Here is a 21,563-nt window from a genome sequence, read left to right on the forward strand (position 1 = left end):
TGCTGCACTTTAACTTTTATAATTAATTAATGTATTTATTTAGCACATTTTAAAAACTACACAAATACAAATAACAGACATATGAAGAGGCAGAAAACCACCTGAATAATGTTAAAATATTATAATAATATTATAAGGAAACACTAAATTAACATACAAACAATAAAAAACTACATAAAGTAATAAGTTCATATTAACACATTATATAAAATAATAAAATCAATGTAAAAGCAAAGAAAGTGAGAATAAGCTTCATTTACACGTCTTGAAAATGAAAGTTAATTAATGCTTTTAATGATCTTTTACTTTTGTTTTAAATCTCATTTTCTTCATGTTTTCAAATAATTTTCTTTAATTTATTTGTGTTTTCTTATGTTTTAAATGTCTTTTTATATATTTTCCAATTATTTTCATGAATTTTAAGCCTCAAATATCTTTTTATACAAGTTTTTTAATGTTTTAAATGCCATTTTGTTTGTTTTCCAATGATTTTCTTAAATTTATTTGCGTTTTCTTATGTTTTAATGTCATTTTGTATTTTTATTTCCACGTTTTTTATTTTGTACAATAATTTTCTTATAAAAAAAAGACATTTGAGTCTTAAAATCTGTGTTTTCCAGCTGTTTAAAAGTGACTTTGTTTGCATTTATTCTCTATTCTTTGACTGTTTTCTGTAAAACACTTGAAAACACCTTGTTGTTGAATTGTTCTGAATTAATAAACGTTCCTCACCAACAGTCGTGCGTGTGTGTGTGTGTGTGTGTGTGTGTGTGTGTGTGTGTGTGTGTGTGTGTGTGTGTGTGTGTGTGCAGAGCTCATATTCTTGTTCTTTTACCAAACGCTCCATAAACATCATCATCATCATGGTGGTGCAGTTTTATCACATATTATTCGACTTTCACACACGTCTCACGTTCATTATCAGGCGCTGGAGCCGCGTCTGGACTCAAACACAAGCGTGTGTGTGTGTGTGTGTGTGTGTGTGTGTGTGTGTGTGTGTGTGTGTGTGTGTGTGTGTGTGTGTGTGTGTGTGCGCAGACGAGGGGGGAGTGCGCCCCCCGGTGGCCTGAGCACGCGTCACATGCAGCAGCTGAAAATACACTTTTCTGCACGTTTTTTAAATTAATTTGGACAAAAATGATCAAAACTGAGTCTGGAAACAGCTCAGCATCACATTAATGTGCAGAGTGTTGTTTTTATTTTATTAATGTAAATAAGATTAAAGGACTCAAAGTGCAACAGCAAAAAAGCTGGAAACCAGTATGAATAATAGGTATTTAGTTTTATTATTATAGTATTTTCTATTTGTAACACTTTAAACTTCTACTCCACTTTAAATCAGTGTGAAATATTCTTCTTTTTATTATAAAATCAGTGAAATATAATATATTTTAATATCAATAAGTGGAAATTTTCTACTTTTTACTACAAATACATGTGAAATTTTCTACTTTTTGCTGCATTTATCTGATTTCTTCAGTCACTCGTAACGTCCCGGGCTGCGAGCGCTTGTGAAACGTTAGTTTATGCATCAGAAACCGCTCTGACGCACACGAACGTTTATGCAGAGGATTTGAAACAGTTCAGAGGGAACGTGGCGTTGACGTTAGCGTGATTTGCAGAGACGTTTCCTGTGTCGCCCTTTTTTTCACAGTAGAAAGCTTGGCGAACTATTGCCGGGAGGATTCAGAAACCCACGAAGAAGAAGAAGAAGAAGAAGAAGAGCGTACAGAGCGCTGTGGTCGCGTGATACGAGACACGGCCATGGACGACGTTTCTACTACAAAGGGACAGGAAATAGTCCCACACAGGGCGAATCCGAACCCTAGTGGACTAGCCCTGCTATCCGTCTGTTCAGTGACCTGACACCCTTTCAAAATAAGAGTTTGTTCACATCCTTTATTCGCTGTTTAGGCAAAAAGTCCAGTAAAAATGGTCTTTTTCAGCATGAAAATACATCAAATAAGCTGCGGAGACGGTTGTTTCTGGTTGATCAACCATGTTTCTGTCTGTTCAGCGACCTAACACCTTTTCAAAATAAGAGTTCCAGGTCCAAACCTTCTGTTGGAACAAAACAGAAACAACATCTGAACATGTGAACGATCAGGATCAGATCTTTGCTCAGTTTGACTTTGAAGAAAGAGGTCAAAGGTCAATTATGATGTTTTTAAAAACTCACATCTGATCAAACAACGGGGAACACGAGGCTGAAATCTTATTTTGAAAGGGTGTTACGTCATGTCTTAACAGTCTGATATAATGACTGAGGTGTCACCCTCACACACACAGCTAACTCTGACGTTATCCCAGACCCAGACGCAGCCCACAGAAGAAGCCTGCAGGTGGAAAGTGCTGACAGTGCAGAGTAAGAGAGAGAGAGAAACAGGAAGTCCACTGACCTCCTCTGAATCCAGTTTGTCCGTGCTGCTCCTGTCCTGGTTGACCACGTAGCCAGGAGGCAGCCAGTTAACCGGGGGGTCGAAGATGGACACCACCATCCTGCTGGGGAGCCCTTTCTTCTTCCCCAGGCGGTACAGGTTACAGTTGCTCACCTGGGCACGTGCAGAACAGAGAGAAGGAGCTGAGGCCACTTTAACAGTCAGGAGGGAGAGTTCTGCGGATACTCGACTAACAAACACTGAAACTGGTTACAACGGCGTGTCCCGGCATCTACCACACACTCGATTACCCTCCACAATAACACAGTTTACGACTTGTGGTTGTTTACGATCGTCATTGTCATCAAATGTTCCAAAGCTCCTGAAAAAACGACCTTTGAAATCACATTTTTGACATTTTCATTGACGTTATTGCGTCTTCTGTCGTGCGTCTGAGTGTGTGCGTCTATGTCTGTGTGTGTGTGTGTGTGTGTGTGTGTGTGTGTGTGTGTGTTCTTAGCCTTATTGTAATCCCCACCTGCTACACTTTAGAGCCAACATCATTATATTTGAAGAGACATCTGTACAATGTCAGCGTTCATAGAAGCAATACATCAATTCACCAGGACGCCACGACGATAACGTTCGTTCTTACGGGTGAAAAAAGCCGAAGCGTCTCCGACGGCACCGCGGGTAAACGAGTACACGAGTAAACGCCGTTCAGAGATGTCTTGAATCACTGGGTGATCTGCACCTGGATGTTGGGACAACATTGACGGGCTTTTATTGTGAAGGACTGCAGAGATCTGGAGGAATAAAAACAAAGATGGCGTTGGTTTCAAAGTGAACGCCACAGCTGCCGTGTGGGAGCTTCAGGTTCAAACCCAACGGACGCGGTGAACCACTTCACCTGAACCGCTGCGACACTTTGGTTTCAAACAGCAGCAACTAAACACCAACAAGTTCAAACAGATTAAGTCCATCTGATTTACTGTCTCTGGTTGTTCCAGCAGCTCCAGCAGGGACCCCAAACTTCCCTTTCCCGGGCCACATTAACCAGCTCTAACTGGGGGATCCTGAGGCGTTCCCAGGCCAGTGTGGAGATCTAATCTCTCCACCTGGTCCTGGGTCTTCCCCGAGGCCTCCTCCCACTACTATGTATTACATCAGCTGAAAATGGCGTCAAAACCGCTAAATTATCACTTCTCCCAATAATTTCTTGAACAAAATTTTATTTTGGTGACGGGCCGAGCTCCTCCTCCTCCTCAGTGTGTCGCTCTTCTCCGCAGCACTGGCGTCCTCTCTCTTTAACCTCTTTAACATTTAGTTTCTTCTGAAGGAAACCGATCAAACTTCACCTTTAGCTGTTTATCAGACGCCTCAACCCCAAACAAAACAGGTGTTTTTATTATTTTAACTGTGTAACTGTGTTTACAGCAGCAGCTGGATCTCTGCAGGTCAGTGACGCTGCTCACGTTCTGACACGCCTGTCGTTCACACACGTTCTGAAACGGCGTATAAATTCTGACCTCACCTGGCGTTCACCCATGATGCCCCGTCGCCCTCAGAAGAATGCCTCACCTTCTTGCTGCGCATGTAGCTGAGCCGCCCCTCGTGAGCGTCGGGGTAGGTGCAGAACAGGTACGTGGTGATGGCGTGCTTGAGGAACGAGTCTCCGAGCATCTCCAGCCGCTCCAGGTTGAAGCCGTCGCTGGCGTTGGAAAGGGTCAAGGCTTGCAGGATGAGGCCCGGGTTGGGCCCTAGGCTTTTGGGGGAGTCCCCTGCCGGGGCTCTGTGCTGGGGGGCAGCAGCAGCAGCAGCATGGTGGGGAGAAGGTGCTGGGGGATCGATGGGACCCGTGGCTGCCGGGCTGCAGACTGAGGTAGCTTTATTGGCGTGGTCTGAGGTCCTCCCCGGCGTACATTCATCACTGGGCTGTGGAGGACTGGAGCTGGGCTTCTTCAAGCTGGGAGGGGGCTGCACGGGAGCTGAGGTAGTGGTTTGTATGGATCCAGGACTCGGCAGCCCGGGGGAGCCGGGCCGCGAGCGTTGGCAACTGTCACGTTGGTGAAGGTGCTCGTCGTCATCGCAGTCGGTGACTAGGGCAGTGCCGTTGGTTAGGTTCCTCGTGCGTGGGTCGTCTCCTCGGGCCGGGGAAGAGTGGCGACTGCAGGGGTGTGTGGGGGAACCGGGCTCGGGGGTTAGAGTCTCGTGGTGCTCGCAGTGATCCTCGCCGTCCTCGCTGCAGGAGTCCGCGCAGGAGATGAACGTCTTGCTGTCGATGGATCTCTTCCAGCCAAAGTCCAGGTTGGGATACCTGACACACACACACACACACACACCACACACACACACACACACAGACAGACAGACCACACACACACACACACACAGGTCAGGATGCTGGGACACAACAGCAGCTCAGGTGTGTGTTAAAGAAGCCGCAGGGGCTCACGCATTTCACTTCCTCTCCTTCCCTTCTCCTCCTCCACTTCCTCTCCATCACTTCTCTTCCTTCACTTCCTCCTCGTTTACTTCCTCCTCCTCCACTTCCTCCTCCTTCACTTCCACTCCTTCACTTCTTCTCCTTCACTTCCTTTCCTCCTCCACTTCCTCCTCCTTCACTTCCACTCCTTCACTTCCTCTCCTCCTCCACTTCCTCCTCGTTTACTTCCTCCTCCTTCCTCCTTCACCCTTCACTTCCCCTCCTTCCTCTCCTTCACTTCCCCTCCTTCACTTCCCCTCCTTCACCTCCCCTCCTCCTCCTCCACTTCCTTCCTTCCTCTCCTTCACTCCCCTCCTTCACTTCCTCCTCCTTCACTTCCATCCTTTCCCTCCTTCACTTCCCCTCCTCCCCCCCACCATCCCCGCTCTAAAATGAAGCAGACCGTAGGAGGTTAAACGCTGACTCGTGTGTCGTGTCGTGTCGGTAACAGGCACCTGAAGTCGGGGGGGAGGGTCTGGGCTCCCACTCCTGCCTCACTGGCCGTCTGGGCTCGGAGCTCCTCGGCCGTCAGGAGACAGTGGAGGCGGTAGAGGATGCTGGGCAGACACACGGCTTTCCTCCACAGGGAGGCGGGGATGGGGTGGATGGCACACAGCTCTGGAACCAGGATCTGACAAACACAGCACAACTTTACACCGGGACTCAGACAGAACGCAAATACAGTTCATCTCATCAGTGCCATTTAAACGTGTACCAGGACTTCATCGGCTTCGTTTAAGTAGTGACTGCAGATCTGTGTCAGCGCGGATACACGCACGATGGCCCTCATTTATCAGTCTTGCGTGGAAACGGGCGCAGATCTGAGCGCAGACTTGGTCGTATGACAGGACACACGTGTGATTTATGAAACACCAATCTCAACGTACGAATGAGCGGGCCTTGATAAATGCGGCGGCTGAATTCGATCGTCATTAACATGTTACGCCCTTAAATATTCCTGGTTCGAGTCCTCGCCCACTGAGGTCAAACACGGAGAGACGAAACACATCCTGACGTCCGACATGGAGCCAAATAAAGATGTGCTTTTTGTCTTAAGAGTGGAATAAAAGAGGCCCATCATAAAAACGCTTTGTGGAAAAGAATAACGGAGGCAGTCAACCCGAAGCAGCGCTCCACTGTGACCCGTGTGCGTGTGTGCGCACTGCCGAACTGCGGGGTTATTAGGTATTCTGTTAGACCTTTGTCACCTAGAAGAACCAAACCAAGATGTTAATCATCTGATACCTTGTTTGATTTAATGCAGTTTATCGAGGGTAGCCACGGCCGAGGAGACGACTTTGGCTCTGCAGTGCGCTTTCCTGCAGCCGCGCGCCAACACATTCATTCATTCATTCGTCTTCAACCGTTAGTCCCTGTCAGGGTCGCGGTGGCTGGAGCCGAGCTGTTTTTTTTATTGGTTTTAAGAAATCCGTTTTGATCTGTTCTTAATGTGACGTCTTCTGCTTAATGACAGCTGAGGTTGGTTCAGTAGTTTCAGATCCACAGGCTCAAACGTGCGACACGACCTCAGACCTGACGTGAGATCTGATCGTAGCTCCGGCTCACGTCCAAATTGATAAATGCCGAAGTTTGCCAGGAAATAGTCGTACGCCGTACGTTCTTTTGATAAACGAGGGCCAATGTGATCAGGCCGTACTCAACAAGCTTAAGACTCATCTCTGCTCTACGTAAGAGACGCATACGGATAAAGACGCAGCCTTCTGTCGTCCTCTGCGCACAGTTCCTCCGTATTTTTGTCCGTATCCTGAAAGCTGACGGATGCGTACAGATACGGAGCAAACGCTGCAGCACCACCTGAAACCGTGGGGGCATATCATCACATTTGACGTCTGTGGAAGGTTCTCGGCGTTACCTGCTTGTTCTGCAGACTCTCCCACTTGGCCTTCCTCTTCTCGGCACTGCTGAGGGGCAGAGCTTTCCCCTTCTGGTTCAGGTGGCGAGGCGTTAACAGGTTCAGTCTGAGAGCACGAGAGAACACACACGTCACCTTTAGATCTGTGCAAGTACACGGAGCGTGCACCTGAACTCACCACACACACCTGAACTCACCACAGGCACCTGAACTCACCACACACACCTGAACTCACCACAGACACCTGTCCTGTTGTTACAGACACCTGAACTCACCACAGACACCTGAACTCACCAAAGACACCTGAACTCACCACAGACACCTGTGCTGTTATTACAGACACCTGAACTCACCACACACACCTGAACTCACCACAGACACCTGTGCTGTTATTACAGACACCTGAACTCACCACACACACCTGAACTCACCACAGACACCTGTGCTGTTATTACAGACACCTGAACTCACCACAGACACCTGAACTCACCAAAGACACCTGAACTCACCACACACACCTGAACTCACCACAGGCACCTGAACTCACCACAGACACCTCAACTCACCACAGACACCTCAACTCACCACAGACACCTGAACTCACCACAGACACCTGAACTCACCACGGACACCTGAACTCACCACGGACACCTGTCCTGTTGTTACAGACACCTGAACTCACCACAGACACTCGCCGGTGCAGAATGAAACGCGTGTATGAAACTCTTTATTCTTTACTTAATAACTGAAGGTGCTGCAGCACAGTTCTGACCCACTTTAAACCTGACGGCTAACGCTAACGGCTAACGCTAACTGTCAGTCAAACTCCTCTAATCCTTGTTTTGATGCTGTGGTTTTCTGGAGGGGACGGGTTCAAACAGGCTCAAACAGACTCCGGTCTCCTGGAGCTACTGGGCCGGGTCTGACCAACCTGGCAACCCCACTGCTGGACTTCTTTTTTGTTGTTGAGACGACGATCTGGAGACACTAGATGGAGTCGTTCTGCTCATCCTACACATTCAACCTTTACGTATCATGACCCCTGTGCACTGACCTGGAGGAGGTGTGGTCCACGTCCAGAAGCGGCTGGTTCAGGTTGGACAGGTCCAGGTTGTACTTGGTTTTGTAGTACTCTGCAAAGGTCTCGTACTCCGGCGACGGGAACTTACTGAGCGGCGTCAGGTCCGTGTACACATCAGCAACATAGAAGCGATGAGGCTGGTCAAAGTTACGATACCTGCGGAGGGAAGAGCGTGACAGTCAGACATCACACGCATTCACACACACAGGAGGAGCGCACTGGGTCCATATGGTACAGCGGTACCTGGGAATGATGACAGCATCCTGGTAGTCCTCCAGCTTGAAGGAGAAGGGGTTCTGCTTGGTGTACTGAGTGGTAGGAATGCCGGTGCGGGCCTCAGACTTCTCAATGTCCTCCATGAACTTAAAGTCCATATCTAGTGTGTAGGAGTCCCCAACTGAATGAGCCAATGGAAGGAAACTAATCAACATCTGCACACACACACACACACATCTGACACAGTAATCCCCCAAGCTTGACTGAGGGCGCACTCACACTGTTCCTCCGTACCGTGCTCAAACAGGTTCCACGGCTAAAGTCTGGTTCCTTTGACCAGTGTGAGTACCACGTCTAGGAGCGGCACGCTTGCTGTCCACAGCCCGTTTGGGAGAGGTGGGCTTTAGTAAAGCACGTTTGCACGTGTACGAGCACGAGCGTGCGCACGTGTACGAGCACGAGGCCTACAGCAGGTTCTGAGGTCATTTCCTGTGCGCCTGTTGGGACGTAGAAAAAAGAAGGAGGGACCATGCGCGGACATTTCAAACAATGGCGGTGAAAGGTTCACGTTGGTGTGATGCGGAGGTGGAGTGTTTACTGCAGATTTGGTCGATGAAAAGATTCAAAAACAGTCGACAAGACGCACAAAAACTCAGAGGTCTACGGAAAGATCTGGAAACAAAGCCACGCATCGCCATGACGTCATCAATGCGTGTGACGTGTTACGGCGTGATGACGTATAGGCAGCAAGAAGCATTCTCCGAGGCCCAGGTAGTGTGAGTACAAACGGGCCTGGAGGGGGGGACAAGGACCCTAAAGCCCGGGGCACGGGACGGAGGCACAGTGGGAGGACGTCCTGGGAGACAATCTACTCACCAACATTCAGAGGTAGAACGCAGTACGCCGAGTCAGCCAGCGTGGGCTTGAACTCCAGTGCAGGTTTCTCCAGGCGGAGGATGTGGGAGAAGATGTACTGGTGCAAGCGCGTGATGAGGTCGAGCTGGGCGGTGGTGAGAGTGAAGTCGGACTTCTGCAGCTCGATGGAGATGGTGACCTCGCCCGAGCGAGTGTACACAGGGAAATGGGGGATCTGGACAGAAGGAGAGCGTTAGCTACTCTCCTGAGATGCTACAGAGGACAAGTGGAGACAAGTTAGCGTGATCTGAGAGAACACAGGAAAGGTTTAGAGCAGGCGACGTACTCGAGGTATGGGTTTGGCAGTCAGGATGCCGAAGCACCTGGTGGTGTCCTCCGGTGGGTAGAGCTTCCGTCTGCGGAAGTTGAGCTCGTCTGGGAGAGGCGTGGTGAGGACCATCCCAATCACATAAAGGTAGTAGGTCTGCTCTGGCACAGCGTAACTGTCCCGCAGACACTCTGGTATCTGGAGAGGACGATGACAGGAAGCGTTCATCACACAACAGACATACATACAACAACATAGGCAGCAAGAAGCATTCTCCGAGGCCCAGGTAGTGTGAGTACAAACGGGCCTGGAGGGGGGGACAAGGACCCTAAAGCACGGGGCACGGGACGAATGGACATTGGGAGTGAGCGAGCTGTGGCTGCACTGGAGGAGACGCTCTTACGGCTTTAGGGTAGCACTGCCTTCTCTTGGTGGAGCCCGGCCGGCCCGGTACGCTGGTCTCCTCCTCGTCGTGGAGGTCCAGCTCCTCCTCGTACTTCACCGTCTCCTTTCCCACCGGCATCAGGTGATCGTCCAGCTCACCTGGAGGGGGGGGGGGGGGGGGGGGATAGACAAGCTTAAAACAGAAGCAGTGGATATTTTCCCTGAGCGTGCATCTGAGACCTTTGTTCTAGTTTTACCTATTTTGTGGAGTTTCTCACAGCATAACAGTGCAACTGCTTTCTCTGCCAGTCTGGCACAGTTCATGGTCGGCCCCTGCAAAGACAAAAGGATGAATGAACCTGGATGAGGCAAAGGATTCATGACATTTGGCATTTTCGTGCTGATTATTCGTCGTGGCCCTGGCCTTTACCGCTCACTGATGAAGTCATGACACACACGTGCGTAAGGGTGTAACCATTGTGTAGGTGTTCTTCCTTACCTTAACAGGAACCCGCAGAGGGGAGTTGATGGGTAAGTAGAGTGTGGCCTGGAAACGCTCATCCTGCCTCTCTGCAGTTTTACACTTGGGCGCCAAGTGGGTGAACGGGTCACTGGGCAGCCGGGCACAATACCTGAGCACCGGAGCAAAGGAGACATGAGGATACGCTGTTCTGAAGTGGATTCATGCGCGTGCGTGTGTTCTTTTCTTAAAGCTATGGTCTACGATTTGGAGTATTGGTAATTATCATTAACATCGTCTTTACGGCGATTATGGTCCTGTGGGAACTGACCAAGGGGAGCATCCATCCAATCCCCTCGTCTCCCCTGCTCCTCGTCCCCTCCCTCTCTGTAAACTCTGAGCAGCTAGTGATTAGCTTAGCAGCTCAGCTACCGGAGCGTCTGTTACCATGGAGACTGAAAAGACCGATACCAGCGAGAGGCCTCTGCTCACCCCGACGGAGACGGTTAGAGAAAACGTAAGTGGAGCGAGGAAAAGTGAGCTCCACAGGAACCAAAGAGGAGTCAACATCGGGGGTTAGGTCTGAGCGTTGGAGACGGCTACGCCAGGATCTGGGACTGAACACAGACGCTGAGTCAGCAGACTTTATGTTCAACAGGTCGTTTTTGTGTTTTATTGTGGTAAATGTTCCATAAACAGCCTCCATTAGTCTGAGCCAATAACTGGATTATGACTGTGAACGTCCCCGCGCTGATAAACGCACACGTCAACACATGTTAGCATTCGTTAGCCGTGTGTTTTTAGCATTCTAAACCACCGTAGAGACGCCAGAGGGAGGGCGATAGGAATCGGGGAACACTGAGGGGAGGGGGATGGTTTTCAAATGCAGACCACGACTTTAATGAAGTGAGGATTTCAAAGACGTTGCAGAAACGTCCGCCTGCCTGTTAATGTGTCCGATGGCTGTGTTGATGGTGACCCGGGGACCTCCATCCTCCGATCGCAGCACGTAGGGCGGGAGGATGTTGTCGTCGTCCAGCACCTGCTCCACTTCGTACTCGCTCACCTCCACGGACTTGGAGCACTTGTTCCTCAAGATCTGCTCAAAAGTCAAAATCAGAGCATCATCACAACCTCATTCAGCGACCGGCACTTTCTCAATGCTTCACTTTCTTCAATCAAACGAGACGAAGAGAGAGAGCGACCTTCTCGATGGCCTTGTAGGTAGTGAGATCGTCCTCGAAGGCTTTGGTCCTCTCGCTGTCGGCCAGCATGATGTAGTTGGAGACGGGGGCTCGAGCTCGCCCTTTGGACTGGACGTAGGACCGGTACTCTGTGGGCAGGTCAAACCGCACCACCAGGTTACACTTTGGGATGTCGACGCCTTCCTCCACGATGCTGGTCGCGATCAGCAGGTTGGTTTCGTGAGCCCGGAATTTGCGGAGAACCTGCGAGACAAAGAGGAGGGCCCAACACGAGTGAGTCTCTCCACACTGCTCTGATAACGTGTCCGACAATGCTTTAAATGACCGAACATTTTGTAGGATGGTTACAGTCAGTGAAGGATTACATCGACAAAGAGATGCAAAATGAACATGAAGACACATAAAACAACTCCACAGAGATGCAAAATGGACATGAAGACACATAAAACAACTCCACAGAGATGCAAAATGAACATGAAGACACATAAAACAACTCCACAGAGATGCAAAATGAACACGAAGACACATAAAACAACTCCACAGAGATGCAAAATGGACATAAAGACACATAAAACAACTCCACAGAGATGCAAAATGAACATGAAGACACATAAAACAACTCCACAGAGATGCAAAATGGACATGAAGACACATAAAACAACTCCACAGAGATGCAAAATGGACATGAAGACACATAAAACAACTCCACAGAGATGCAAAATGAACATGAAGACACATAAAACAACTCCACAGAGATGCAAAATGGACATGAAGACACATAAAACAACTCCACAGAGATGCAAAATGGACATAAAGACACATAAAACCACTCCACAGAGATGCAAAATGGACATAAAGACACATAAAACAACTCCACAGAGATGCAAAATGGACATAAAGACACATAAAACAACTCCACAGAGATGCAAAATGGACATGAAGACACATAAAACAACTCCACAGAGATGCAAAATGAACATAAAGACACATAAAACAACTCCACAGAGATGCAAAATGAACATGAAGACACATAAAACAACTCCACAGAGATGCAAAATGAACATAAAGACACATAAAACAACTCCACAGAGATGCAAAATGAACATGAAGACACATAAAACAACTCCACAGAGATGCAAAATGAACATAAAGACACATAGAACAACTCCACAGAGATGCATCATGACAAATTTAAATTGTTTGTAACATGGAGCGAAGTGATGCGAGGCGTGCGTGTCTGCTTACCTCCTCTTGCTTCCTGAACTCCACCTCCATCTGCTTGTTGCGCGGCTGGTTCTTCCCGATGCTGTGGCCGGTGATGAAGTTGCTGCTGATGTAAGCCAGCTCGGGGTCCTGCTTCCCCGCCTCTTTGATCAGACTGAGGAGGAAACACAGACAGTGTCACTGAGAACACTTTCATTCTGCACGTATGAAGCTTCACACCCTCTCACCCCACAGGGAACGGACCACGGTCACACAGAGCGCTGTGGTCGGGGCACGCGGTGTAATAAGAGGGGAGCGTATTAACCGCACACACTTCTCACTCATGGTTACAACAGTTAATAACCCACAGCTACGGCTCTCTAACAGGGTGAACACCAGAACACACAACTAATGACCACACATGTGTAACACAAACAATTTACAAATGGTAAATGGACTCACGTACATATAAAGCACCTTTCTAACCTTCTGACTACTCAAGGCGCCTTAACACTACTCGTCACATTCATCCATTCACACCGAGGGCAGTGGACACCTAACCCGACTCTCTCCAGATGAGTTTGGCTTCACTTGTCCATCTTGGATCGCTCCACAGCAAAGTGCTTTCAGGAGGCGGGGCTTTATCAAAAACCATATGATTGGATAAACCACCTGTCCGTCATCTTTATTAACGTGCTACTTCAACCGCTAACATGGAAACCGACCCGTGGCGCTGAAGAAACGGGAGAAAAAACATGGTTTCCAGCACCAAATGCCTTCAGATCCGTTCTCTGGTTCTTTAAAGGAGAAAGATTCTCTGGATCTGAAACACGATGAAGCAGCAGCGTCCATGTTGGCGCCTGCTTCCTCCGTGAGAGACGCCATTGTTGTCGGAATCACAACAGTCGCTTCTCAGCTACATCACTGGCTCCTGATTGGCTCGACCTCCTGAAATCTCTTTCCTACGGAGCGATACCAGATGGTTGAGTGGAGCGAGGCCGAAGCAAGGAGGAACGAAAGTCATCTGGTGAGAGTGAGGATAGTGGACAGCTACATATCATCTAATCTAACCATTCACACACACACACACGCACGCACACGCAAACAGCACAGGGGGGCGATAAGGGGTTCAGTGTCTTGCCCAAGGACACTTCGACCAGCCGACCCACTCTACCTCTAAGGCCACAGCCACCCCTACTGCTGGGTAACGTTACAGCTGCTAGCTAGTCAGGTAGTGTAACAGCGCGCTAACAGCTGGGGGAGGCTCCATCACTACTGCTCATCCAAGAACAGAAGAAAGAGACGGAGGATGAAGAGAGAGATGGAGGATGAAAGGATGAAAGGATGAAGAAAGAGACGGAGGATGAAAGGATGAAGAGAGAGACGGAGGATGAAGAAAGAGACGGAGGATGAAAGGATGAAGAAAGAGACGGAGGATGAAAGGATGAAGAGAGAGATGGAGGATGAAAGGATGAAGAGAGAGATGGAGGATGAAAGGATGAAGAGAGAGACGGAGGACAGAGACCCACCGGTTGAGCACGACGGCCGTGTAGCGCCGCTCCACGAAGATGATGCCACACAGGATGTTGGTGAACGGCGAGGGGAAGTTGGCCTCGGGCCTCTCTTTGGCCTCCACCTCCTCGTCCTCGTCTTCGTCCTCGGAGTCGCTCCAGGACACGTAGTTGTCCTGGTTACGGTTGTTGTACCACTCCACGCTCTCGAACTGCTGGCGCTCGAAGGGCTTGTACTCGTGCAGGATCTCGAGCAGACGCAGGACCTTGGGGGTGACGAACTTGAGGTCCAGCGAGGCGGGGGAGAAGTGCTCCTCGCAGAGGGCGTGCACTTTGCGCAGGACGGTGTCGGTGAAGAGCAGGAACTTGCGGTTGAGGTCCTCCTGCTCGTGTTTGATGTACTTCTGGAGCTCCCGCACCATGATGCCTGCTGCCTTATCCGCGCACCAGGGTCCTAGGACCTGCAGCACGGCCTGGCAGTCGCCGAGGACCTGAGGAGGACAGGAAGCGTCAACAGCGGCGGGATTTGGTTTTTACCCGCAGTTATAGTCTCCAGAGCACTTCTGACAAGCTTTCCTTCATCAACTCATGTACTTAAGTCGTTTTATCTGAACTTTTGACTTTGCTTACGTTAGCTAACTCTTAAGTCATTTAGAGCGCCCTCCCACTGTTCCTCCGTCCCGTGCCCCGTGCTTTAGGGTCCTTGTCCCCCCCTCCAGCCCCGTTTGTACTCACACTACCTGGGCCTCGGAGAATGCTTCTTGCTGCCTATACGTCATCACGCCGTAACACGTCACACGCATTGATGACGTCATGGCGATGCGTGGCTTTGTTTCCAGATCTTTCCGTAGACCTCGGAGTTTTTGTGCGTCTTGTCGACTGTTTTTGAATCTTTTCATCGACCAAATCTGCAGTAAACACTCCACCTCCGCATCACACCAACGTGAACCTTTCACCGCCATTGTTTGAAATGTCCGCGCATGGTCCCTCCTTTTTTCTACGTCCCAACAGGCGCACAGGAAATGACCTCAGAACCGCCGTAGGCCTCGTGCTCGTACACGTGCGCACGCTCATGCTCGTACACGTGCAAACGTGCTTTACTAAAGCCCACCTCTCCCAAACGGGCCGTGGACGGCAAGCGTGCCGCTCCTAGACGCGGTACGGTTGCACTCACACTGGTCAAAGAAACTAGACTTTAGCCGTGGAACCTGTTTTGGCACGGTATGGAAGGTCAGTGTGAGTGCGCCCTTAGCTTAGTCTGAACTTTTGATGTTACTTACTGCAAACGTGCGTATGAAACATCACCACGTAGCATTACGGGACAGCGTTCATGAGGAAAATATCAAATGAAGACACAATTACAAATCTTCATCCCTCTGGCTCTGACCTGTTTGGAGATGAACGTGGGGTCACGGTCCTCTCTGGCAAAAGACACGTTGCAGTCGTTCAGGAAGTGGATCGCTTCATCCAGCTCTGCCTGCAGACAGGAAGAGAGGCCGCTCTTGTCCACGTACGGGCCGCAGTCCAGCACCACTTCTCTGGGCTGAGAGGCGTATCTGAAATATGACACAGCGTACACCTATAAGTCAGCGTTAGGGGCATTCCAGGCTATTGGTGTCACTGATTTTCATTCATAAAGGGATTTTACAAGCTAGGTTTCCCTGAACCATCAGTGGAATCAAGACTGTGGGCACATTTAGCCATGGTATAGGTGTCCCCCGCTGGTGTAGGTCACATAGCATCACTTGTCGTACCTGTCCAGGACCACGAGGTCAGTGGCAGTTTCAGCATTGCTCTTCAGGATGCTCTCCAGATTCTGGATCTTCTGCTCCAGCTCTGACGGGTCACACTTTCCGTTCAGGATGGAGGCCGTGAGCCCCAGGATACGAGGAGTGCATGAGCAGCCCTCAAACAGCTGCAGGGAGAGAGAGAAGAGAGAGAAGAGAGCCAGCTCAGTCACCGTTAATGACTGTAAACGACTGTACGGTTGGAAGGTGGTTGTTCGCGGTGGGCTTTGTTTTTGCACTTTTATTTTGAAGGGCTAAGCCGGAAGCCGAGCTGGTGACAAATATGCCTGCTTTCACACTAATACAGGGTTTTTCCCACAAAGGTGAACAGTCGCCAGACGCTGTTTGGATCTAGGCTACGGATAATCAGCACCTTGCTGGAGAGGGAACATGTACGTTTGTTGTTTTATTTTGTTTACATTAATGGTCGCCAAGACGGCCTCACCTGTCATGTACCGTATCTTCCGCACTATAAGTTGCACCTAAAAACCTCCACATGTCTCAAAAGCCGACAGTGCTCCTTATAACCCGGTGCTCCTTATATATGGACCAATATTGAGCCACAACAGGTCTCCAACTACGGTGAGCAGCCGCCGACTCTATTTTCCCCCGTAGAAGAAGTAACGCGCGGTGCATGTTGAGATATACGACTGTGCGAAGCGTGCCGTTTCATTTCCATGTGTGTGTTTGTGTAAAGAGCCCAAAATGGCTCCTGTTAAGAGACACGCTTACGACGCAGAGTGTACACTCAAGGCCATTAGTCACGCAGCAGAACACGGGAATAGAGCAGCAGCCAGAGAGTTGAACATGAACCAATCAATGGTGCCGAAGTGGAGGAAGCAACAAGACGACCTGCGCCAAGTAAAGAAGACTAAACAGAGTTCAGAGGGAACAGAGCGAGACGGCTGCAGCTGGAGGACAAACTCCAACAGTGGGTTGTTGAACAGAGAGCAGCAAGTAGAAGAGTCCGTACGATCACTGTTCCACTGAAGGCAACAGCGCTAGCACGATACTGTCCAGCTGCAGACCCGGAGCACGAGCCCCTCACTTGACACAAGCCCCTCACTTGACGGAAGTGATGCAAACGTTGTTTTTTTCAAGTGAGGGGCTCGTGCTCCGGGTCTGCAGCTGGATGCTACTCGTGCTAGCACGCAAACTTAACATCAATGAGTTTAGAGGCGGTCCTTAACGTAACCCCAGCCTCCACTGTAGCGTCTGTTCTATGACCTTATAATGCGGAAAATACGGTATCCTAACTACGTATGGTTAATGTTTGACTATAGTGATGTTTGTGTGTGTTTTTAACAGTAGATCTATATTCAGTGCTCACTGTTGTTTTATTTCTGCTTTCACGTCGTGTAAATGAAGAAGAATGGATGTTTTTGTGTCGAGTAAAGGACGACGGCTGAACGTGAATCAAAGGCTTTGTAAAACATCAGCACGCTTCGATCGTCTTCAGCTGGGGTCCGCTACAAACCGCTGTGTGACAGTCCTGCAAATAGTTCTTTGCAACCACAGTCTCACCTTCATTATGTCACAGTAGGGGTGGTCTGTGATGGCCAGGTGACAGTCATCAAACACCACCAGGTTGATTTTAGACAACGGTAAGATTTTATTCTTCAGAATGTGCAGGAAAATGTGGCACGTCATGACCAGCACCTGTGGAAGAGGACGACAGGAGGGAGAGAACATTAAGGGCGCACTCCACTGGGTTCATCGTGGTACACATGTGCTGTAAGTGGGTGAAGAACAGGAAGTCAAATCCCAGGGTAAAATTACCCCTGGGTCTTTTTTGGCAAATACACTCCGACCCATCAGAGGCTTCACGAGAAGGTCAACAATGATGCGTCACTTCACCTTCACAACCTCATCATCCTCACCACACACATCAGGACATACTACCAGGTTTACCGGACGGACAGTACAACGTTTAAGAGAGTGGCTAACAGCCGGACGTGGCTAGCAGTGGTTAGCTCGGGGGAGCACGGTGAAGGCATTCAAAGGTCTTTTTTAACCACTAATGCTGCTGAAAATAACAGCAAACCTCTGCAGCAGCATGAGAAGAGTCCCTACACACACAACAAAGCACCAATGGGCTCCTTCCACTGTAATGGACTTTACTATGAGAGGAGCTGGTACAGGGGCCAGTAGGTAAGTCTTTAAAACACTCTTTAATAAACTCTGGCTTCACTAACTACGCTGATGACGCTTTGTTGTGTGTGTAGGGACTCTTCTCATGCTGCTGCAGAGGTTTGCTGTTATTTTCAGCAGCATTAGTGGTTAAAAAAGACCTTTGAATGCCTTCACTGTGCTGCCCCGAGCTAACCACTGTTAGCCACGTCCGGCTGTTAGCATCTCTCCTGGATTTCTGCGTTAATATTTAGGAAAAAACTGTCTCCATGGATTATTTGATGAGCGTATTTGCAGAAAAAGACCCTGAGTTTCAGTCACAATGTGAAAGAACTGGAACTAGTAATAAAGACAAATCCTGTATAAGGCGATGAGACGGATCAGCACACCTGATTCTCCGTGATTTCCTGCCTCCACTGCTGCTCGGTCCATGCTGAGGTCTCCCCCGCATCTATGTACTCTCCCACCTGGAGGTCAGAGTGAGTCCTGACTGCAGCCGCCTGCTGAACTACAGACAGAGCTGCAGAAAGGCAGAGGAACAGTAAAACACTGGGGAAAGTTCAGTTCCAGTTAAATCACACACTTGAATTTTAAAATGAACAGTTGCTTTGTCCCAAGTCGAGCACTTCAACCCTCAAAGCAGCGGTTTGGAGGGTGGAAGTGCGTTCACGCCGGAAGACGGTAAAATGCAGTGAAAGGTTCGTTATGGATGGAGAGAGAGAGAGAGAGAGAGAGAGAGAAACAGAGAGAGAGAGAGAGAGAGAGAGAGAGAAAGAGAGACAGAAAGAGAGAGAGACAGAGAGACAGAGACAGACAGGGTCGAGCGAGCAATACAATGAATAAGGAGAGGGAGTGCCGGCTCGAGAACAAAACAGTGAATCAGGGAAATAAAGCGTTATTTCCTCTCTGTCTCTGTCTCATTTATATTTTATAACACTACAAATTACATCCAGCTACGGAAAAAAGCCTGAAAAGTCATAAATACAGAGAGGCGTTGCTATGGAGACGATACACTGGTGTGAACTGACAGGATCCAGAACTTTGAAGAAGTTTCAACTCTTCTCATTGCGAATCTTTGGTCTGAACTGGGCTTTAAAGTCGTCGTCTACGGAGCCAAACATCGTGATTCACGTGAAAAGCGTCGTGTGCTGCACGTACCTGTGTTCACCAGGAAAACCGTCCTCTTCGCGTTCTCTCGGTAAAGTCCACGGATTTGGTGGGAGAGCTCTTTCGTTAGAAGTACTGCGATAAAGGTCTTCCCTGAGCCAGTATTCAAGCAGACGATAGTATTATGTTCAAGAGCTGCTTCAAGAAGTTCTACCTGCAGGGGGGAGGGGGGGGTTCAAAGACAGTGAGCTGATGGAGGACAGCGTCCAATAAAGACAACATGACGGCGTACACAGGGCGGCGTCCTTACCTGATATTTCCGAGGTGTGTAGATGTTGTCGTGGATCGCCTCCTGCTGCCACGGCAGACCAAAGAAAGGCCCCATGGGTGAGGTGGCAGGAGTGACGAGCTGCAGGCCGGCCATGCTTCAGAGAGGTGGAGGTGAGGGGGCGGGGCTCCTCCGGGCGTCCACTTTATCTCATTTCATCCTCCTCGTCTTTTCAAACGTTCACTGGCAGAGGAGAAGAGGGTGCTGCGTTAGCGTACTGGGACACGACAACAGCTGGTTTACAGCTTGAGACCAAAAGTGCTGAAAGGGAAGAGAACTTGGAGAATATGCTGGAATAATAACGTCTTAATGTACTTACAGGTAAGAACTGAGAGTTTCCAGATACGTAGACAAAACTCAATCTGGGCTTCATGATAAAAACGTCTCTGAATCAACTCCTGATGCTCCGACACATTCACCCGGAAACAGACCTGAGAACAGAAACAGAGGACGCCATGATCAGACGGCACAGTCTATACGAGCTGGTTACACCGGTGTAATGATGACGATGACGATGACAATAACAAGCTACACCAGATTCTCTTCATTCAAGTTAGCGTGGCCTCTACAGATACTGCTTCTGTTACCCATGTGCTGCTAGCACTGTTGGGGCGCACTCCCACTGTGCCTCTATATATGATTGGATGAACCACTTGTCCGTCATCTTTATAGACGTGCTACTTCAACCACTCCCATGGAAACCGACCTGTGACGCTGATGAGACGGGAGAAAAAACATGGTTTCCACCAAACGCCTTCAGAGCCGTTCTCTGGTTCTTTAAAGAAGAAAGATTCTCTGGATCTGAAACACGATGAAACAGCAGCGTCCGTGTTGGCGCCTGCTTCCTCCATGAGAGACGCCATTGTTGGCTGAATCACAACAGTCACTTCTCAGCTACGTCACATCTATAGCGCTAACCTATCCTCTGAAGCCAATCTGTTCGTGGTCCGCAGAGTAAACTCAAATCAAGGGGAAGCATCTTTCAGTCTTTATGCAACAAACAGCTGGAATCAACTTCTTTCACCCACTCTGACTGAAACCTGTTATGTTCACCTCAGCTTTCTGCTCAATCTCTGCACTGCGTTTATTATTGTGTATGTTTATTCTTGGTCTCTGTAATGCATTTTAATTCATGACGTGTTGCTGTGAAGCACTGTGAGTCTGCTTGTGTATGAAAAGTGCTGCACTAATAAAGCTGCCTTGCCTCATGAGCACAGAGACCTCCAGCAGGTCTGGGTCATGTGTGTGTGAAGAAACTATAAAGCTCAGCAGCTTTTACAACACTATGTTTTTATTTTGACTTATTTAAGGATTTAATTAATAAAAATCAGATAAATCATTTTAACCTGCACCTGCTATCATCTTATATTTGATTCCATCACTTTAATGATGATTTATTTTTCATTCTAGAGATTTTTGAGGCATAATTCTGGTTTTGTGACAACACTAAAAGCAGAACAGAATAATAATAAATGATGTGTCTCCTGCATCAGAACCAGTGTCAACACCTTCACCCATGCACTCAGCATTAAACCGGGTCTCTGTGCAGCTGCTTCTGCCTCAATGTGTCAATTACAAACCTCCAGCCTGACACCAACACTGAGCTGCAGACCATGCTAAGCAACACTAGCATGCTAACGTGCTAGCACCGAAGCATCTGTGTTTCTCCCAAACACTCAGCGTTAGCAGAGTTCAAACACACGTCCACGAGGTTAAATGTGATTAAACATGTGTGTGTGTGTGTGTGTGCACATGAACTTAAAGAGCAGCGAGGGTCCCCGGCCTCAGTGCTGGTGCAGAGTCCTGCTACATGAAGCTAACACATGAAGCTAACATGGACACACAACTGGGCGCTAGCGTTACAGTTAGCAACACATTAGCACACATTAGCTCATTAAACTGTACGTTGTTTAGCTGATAGCACGTTGCGAAGAACTACTTGCTACAAATGAAGTAATTAAACCAGGTTAGCACGTTAGCCATAGCGTTACCGAGCCCCCCTGGGTGACACAAGCTAATGTTAGCATGCTAGCGACTGTTAAATCGTCTCTTATTGACTGTTGAGTGTGTTTGAGTGTGTTTGCCTGGTCCCAAACTGAAACTTTAACTAAACTGAAACACGGCTTCACCAAAAAACGCACCGTGTGGACACCACGCACCATCACCGTGTCAGCCAGACAGCTAGCTAGCTAGCAGCTAACAGCTAGCAGCTAGCAGGGCTCACACATGCAA

The 21,563-nt window shown here is 48.8% G+C and overlaps 1 protein-coding gene across 1 annotated transcript in view; it reads right to left on the reverse strand.

Annotated features, from left to right (window-relative positions):
* dicer1 (dicer 1, ribonuclease type III) overlaps nt 1–21,563 on the reverse strand; it is a 36,806-nt gene that overhangs the window by 15,075 nt on the left and 168 nt on the right. Inside the window, exons 2-23 of the mRNA XM_083924057.1 lie at nt 19,651–19,762; nt 19,314–19,514; nt 19,055–19,217; nt 18,286–18,416; nt 17,291–17,425; nt 15,734–15,894; nt 15,367–15,535; nt 13,998–14,470; nt 12,511–12,643; nt 11,266–11,508; nt 11,005–11,159; nt 10,100–10,232; nt 9,858–9,933; nt 9,620–9,759; nt 9,235–9,414; nt 8,910–9,123; nt 8,061–8,214; nt 7,791–7,973; nt 6,737–6,842; nt 5,319–5,494; nt 3,960–4,695; nt 2,400–2,552 (exon numbers count right to left, since the gene is read on the reverse strand). Coding sequence (XP_083780183.1) covers nt 2,400–2,552; nt 3,960–4,695; nt 5,319–5,494; nt 6,737–6,842; nt 7,791–7,973; nt 8,061–8,214; nt 8,910–9,123; nt 9,235–9,414; nt 9,620–9,759; nt 9,858–9,933; nt 10,100–10,232; nt 11,005–11,159; nt 11,266–11,508; nt 12,511–12,643; nt 13,998–14,470; nt 15,367–15,535; nt 15,734–15,894; nt 17,291–17,425; nt 18,286–18,416; nt 19,055–19,217; nt 19,314–19,427 — 4,128 coding nt within the window. The 5' untranslated portion in view covers nt 19,428–19,514; nt 19,651–19,762. The remainder of the gene's footprint in view (nt 1–2,399; nt 2,553–3,959; nt 4,696–5,318; nt 5,495–6,736; nt 6,843–7,790; nt 7,974–8,060; nt 8,215–8,909; nt 9,124–9,234; nt 9,415–9,619; nt 9,760–9,857; nt 9,934–10,099; nt 10,233–11,004; nt 11,160–11,265; nt 11,509–12,510; nt 12,644–13,997; nt 14,471–15,366; nt 15,536–15,733; nt 15,895–17,290; nt 17,426–18,285; nt 18,417–19,054; nt 19,218–19,313; nt 19,515–19,650; nt 19,763–21,563) is intronic.

Source organism: Echiichthys vipera (assembly GCF_963691815.1).
Source record: "Echiichthys vipera genome assembly, chromosome: 12".
Lineage (NCBI taxonomy): Eukaryota > Metazoa > Chordata > Actinopteri > Perciformes > Trachinidae > Echiichthys > Echiichthys vipera.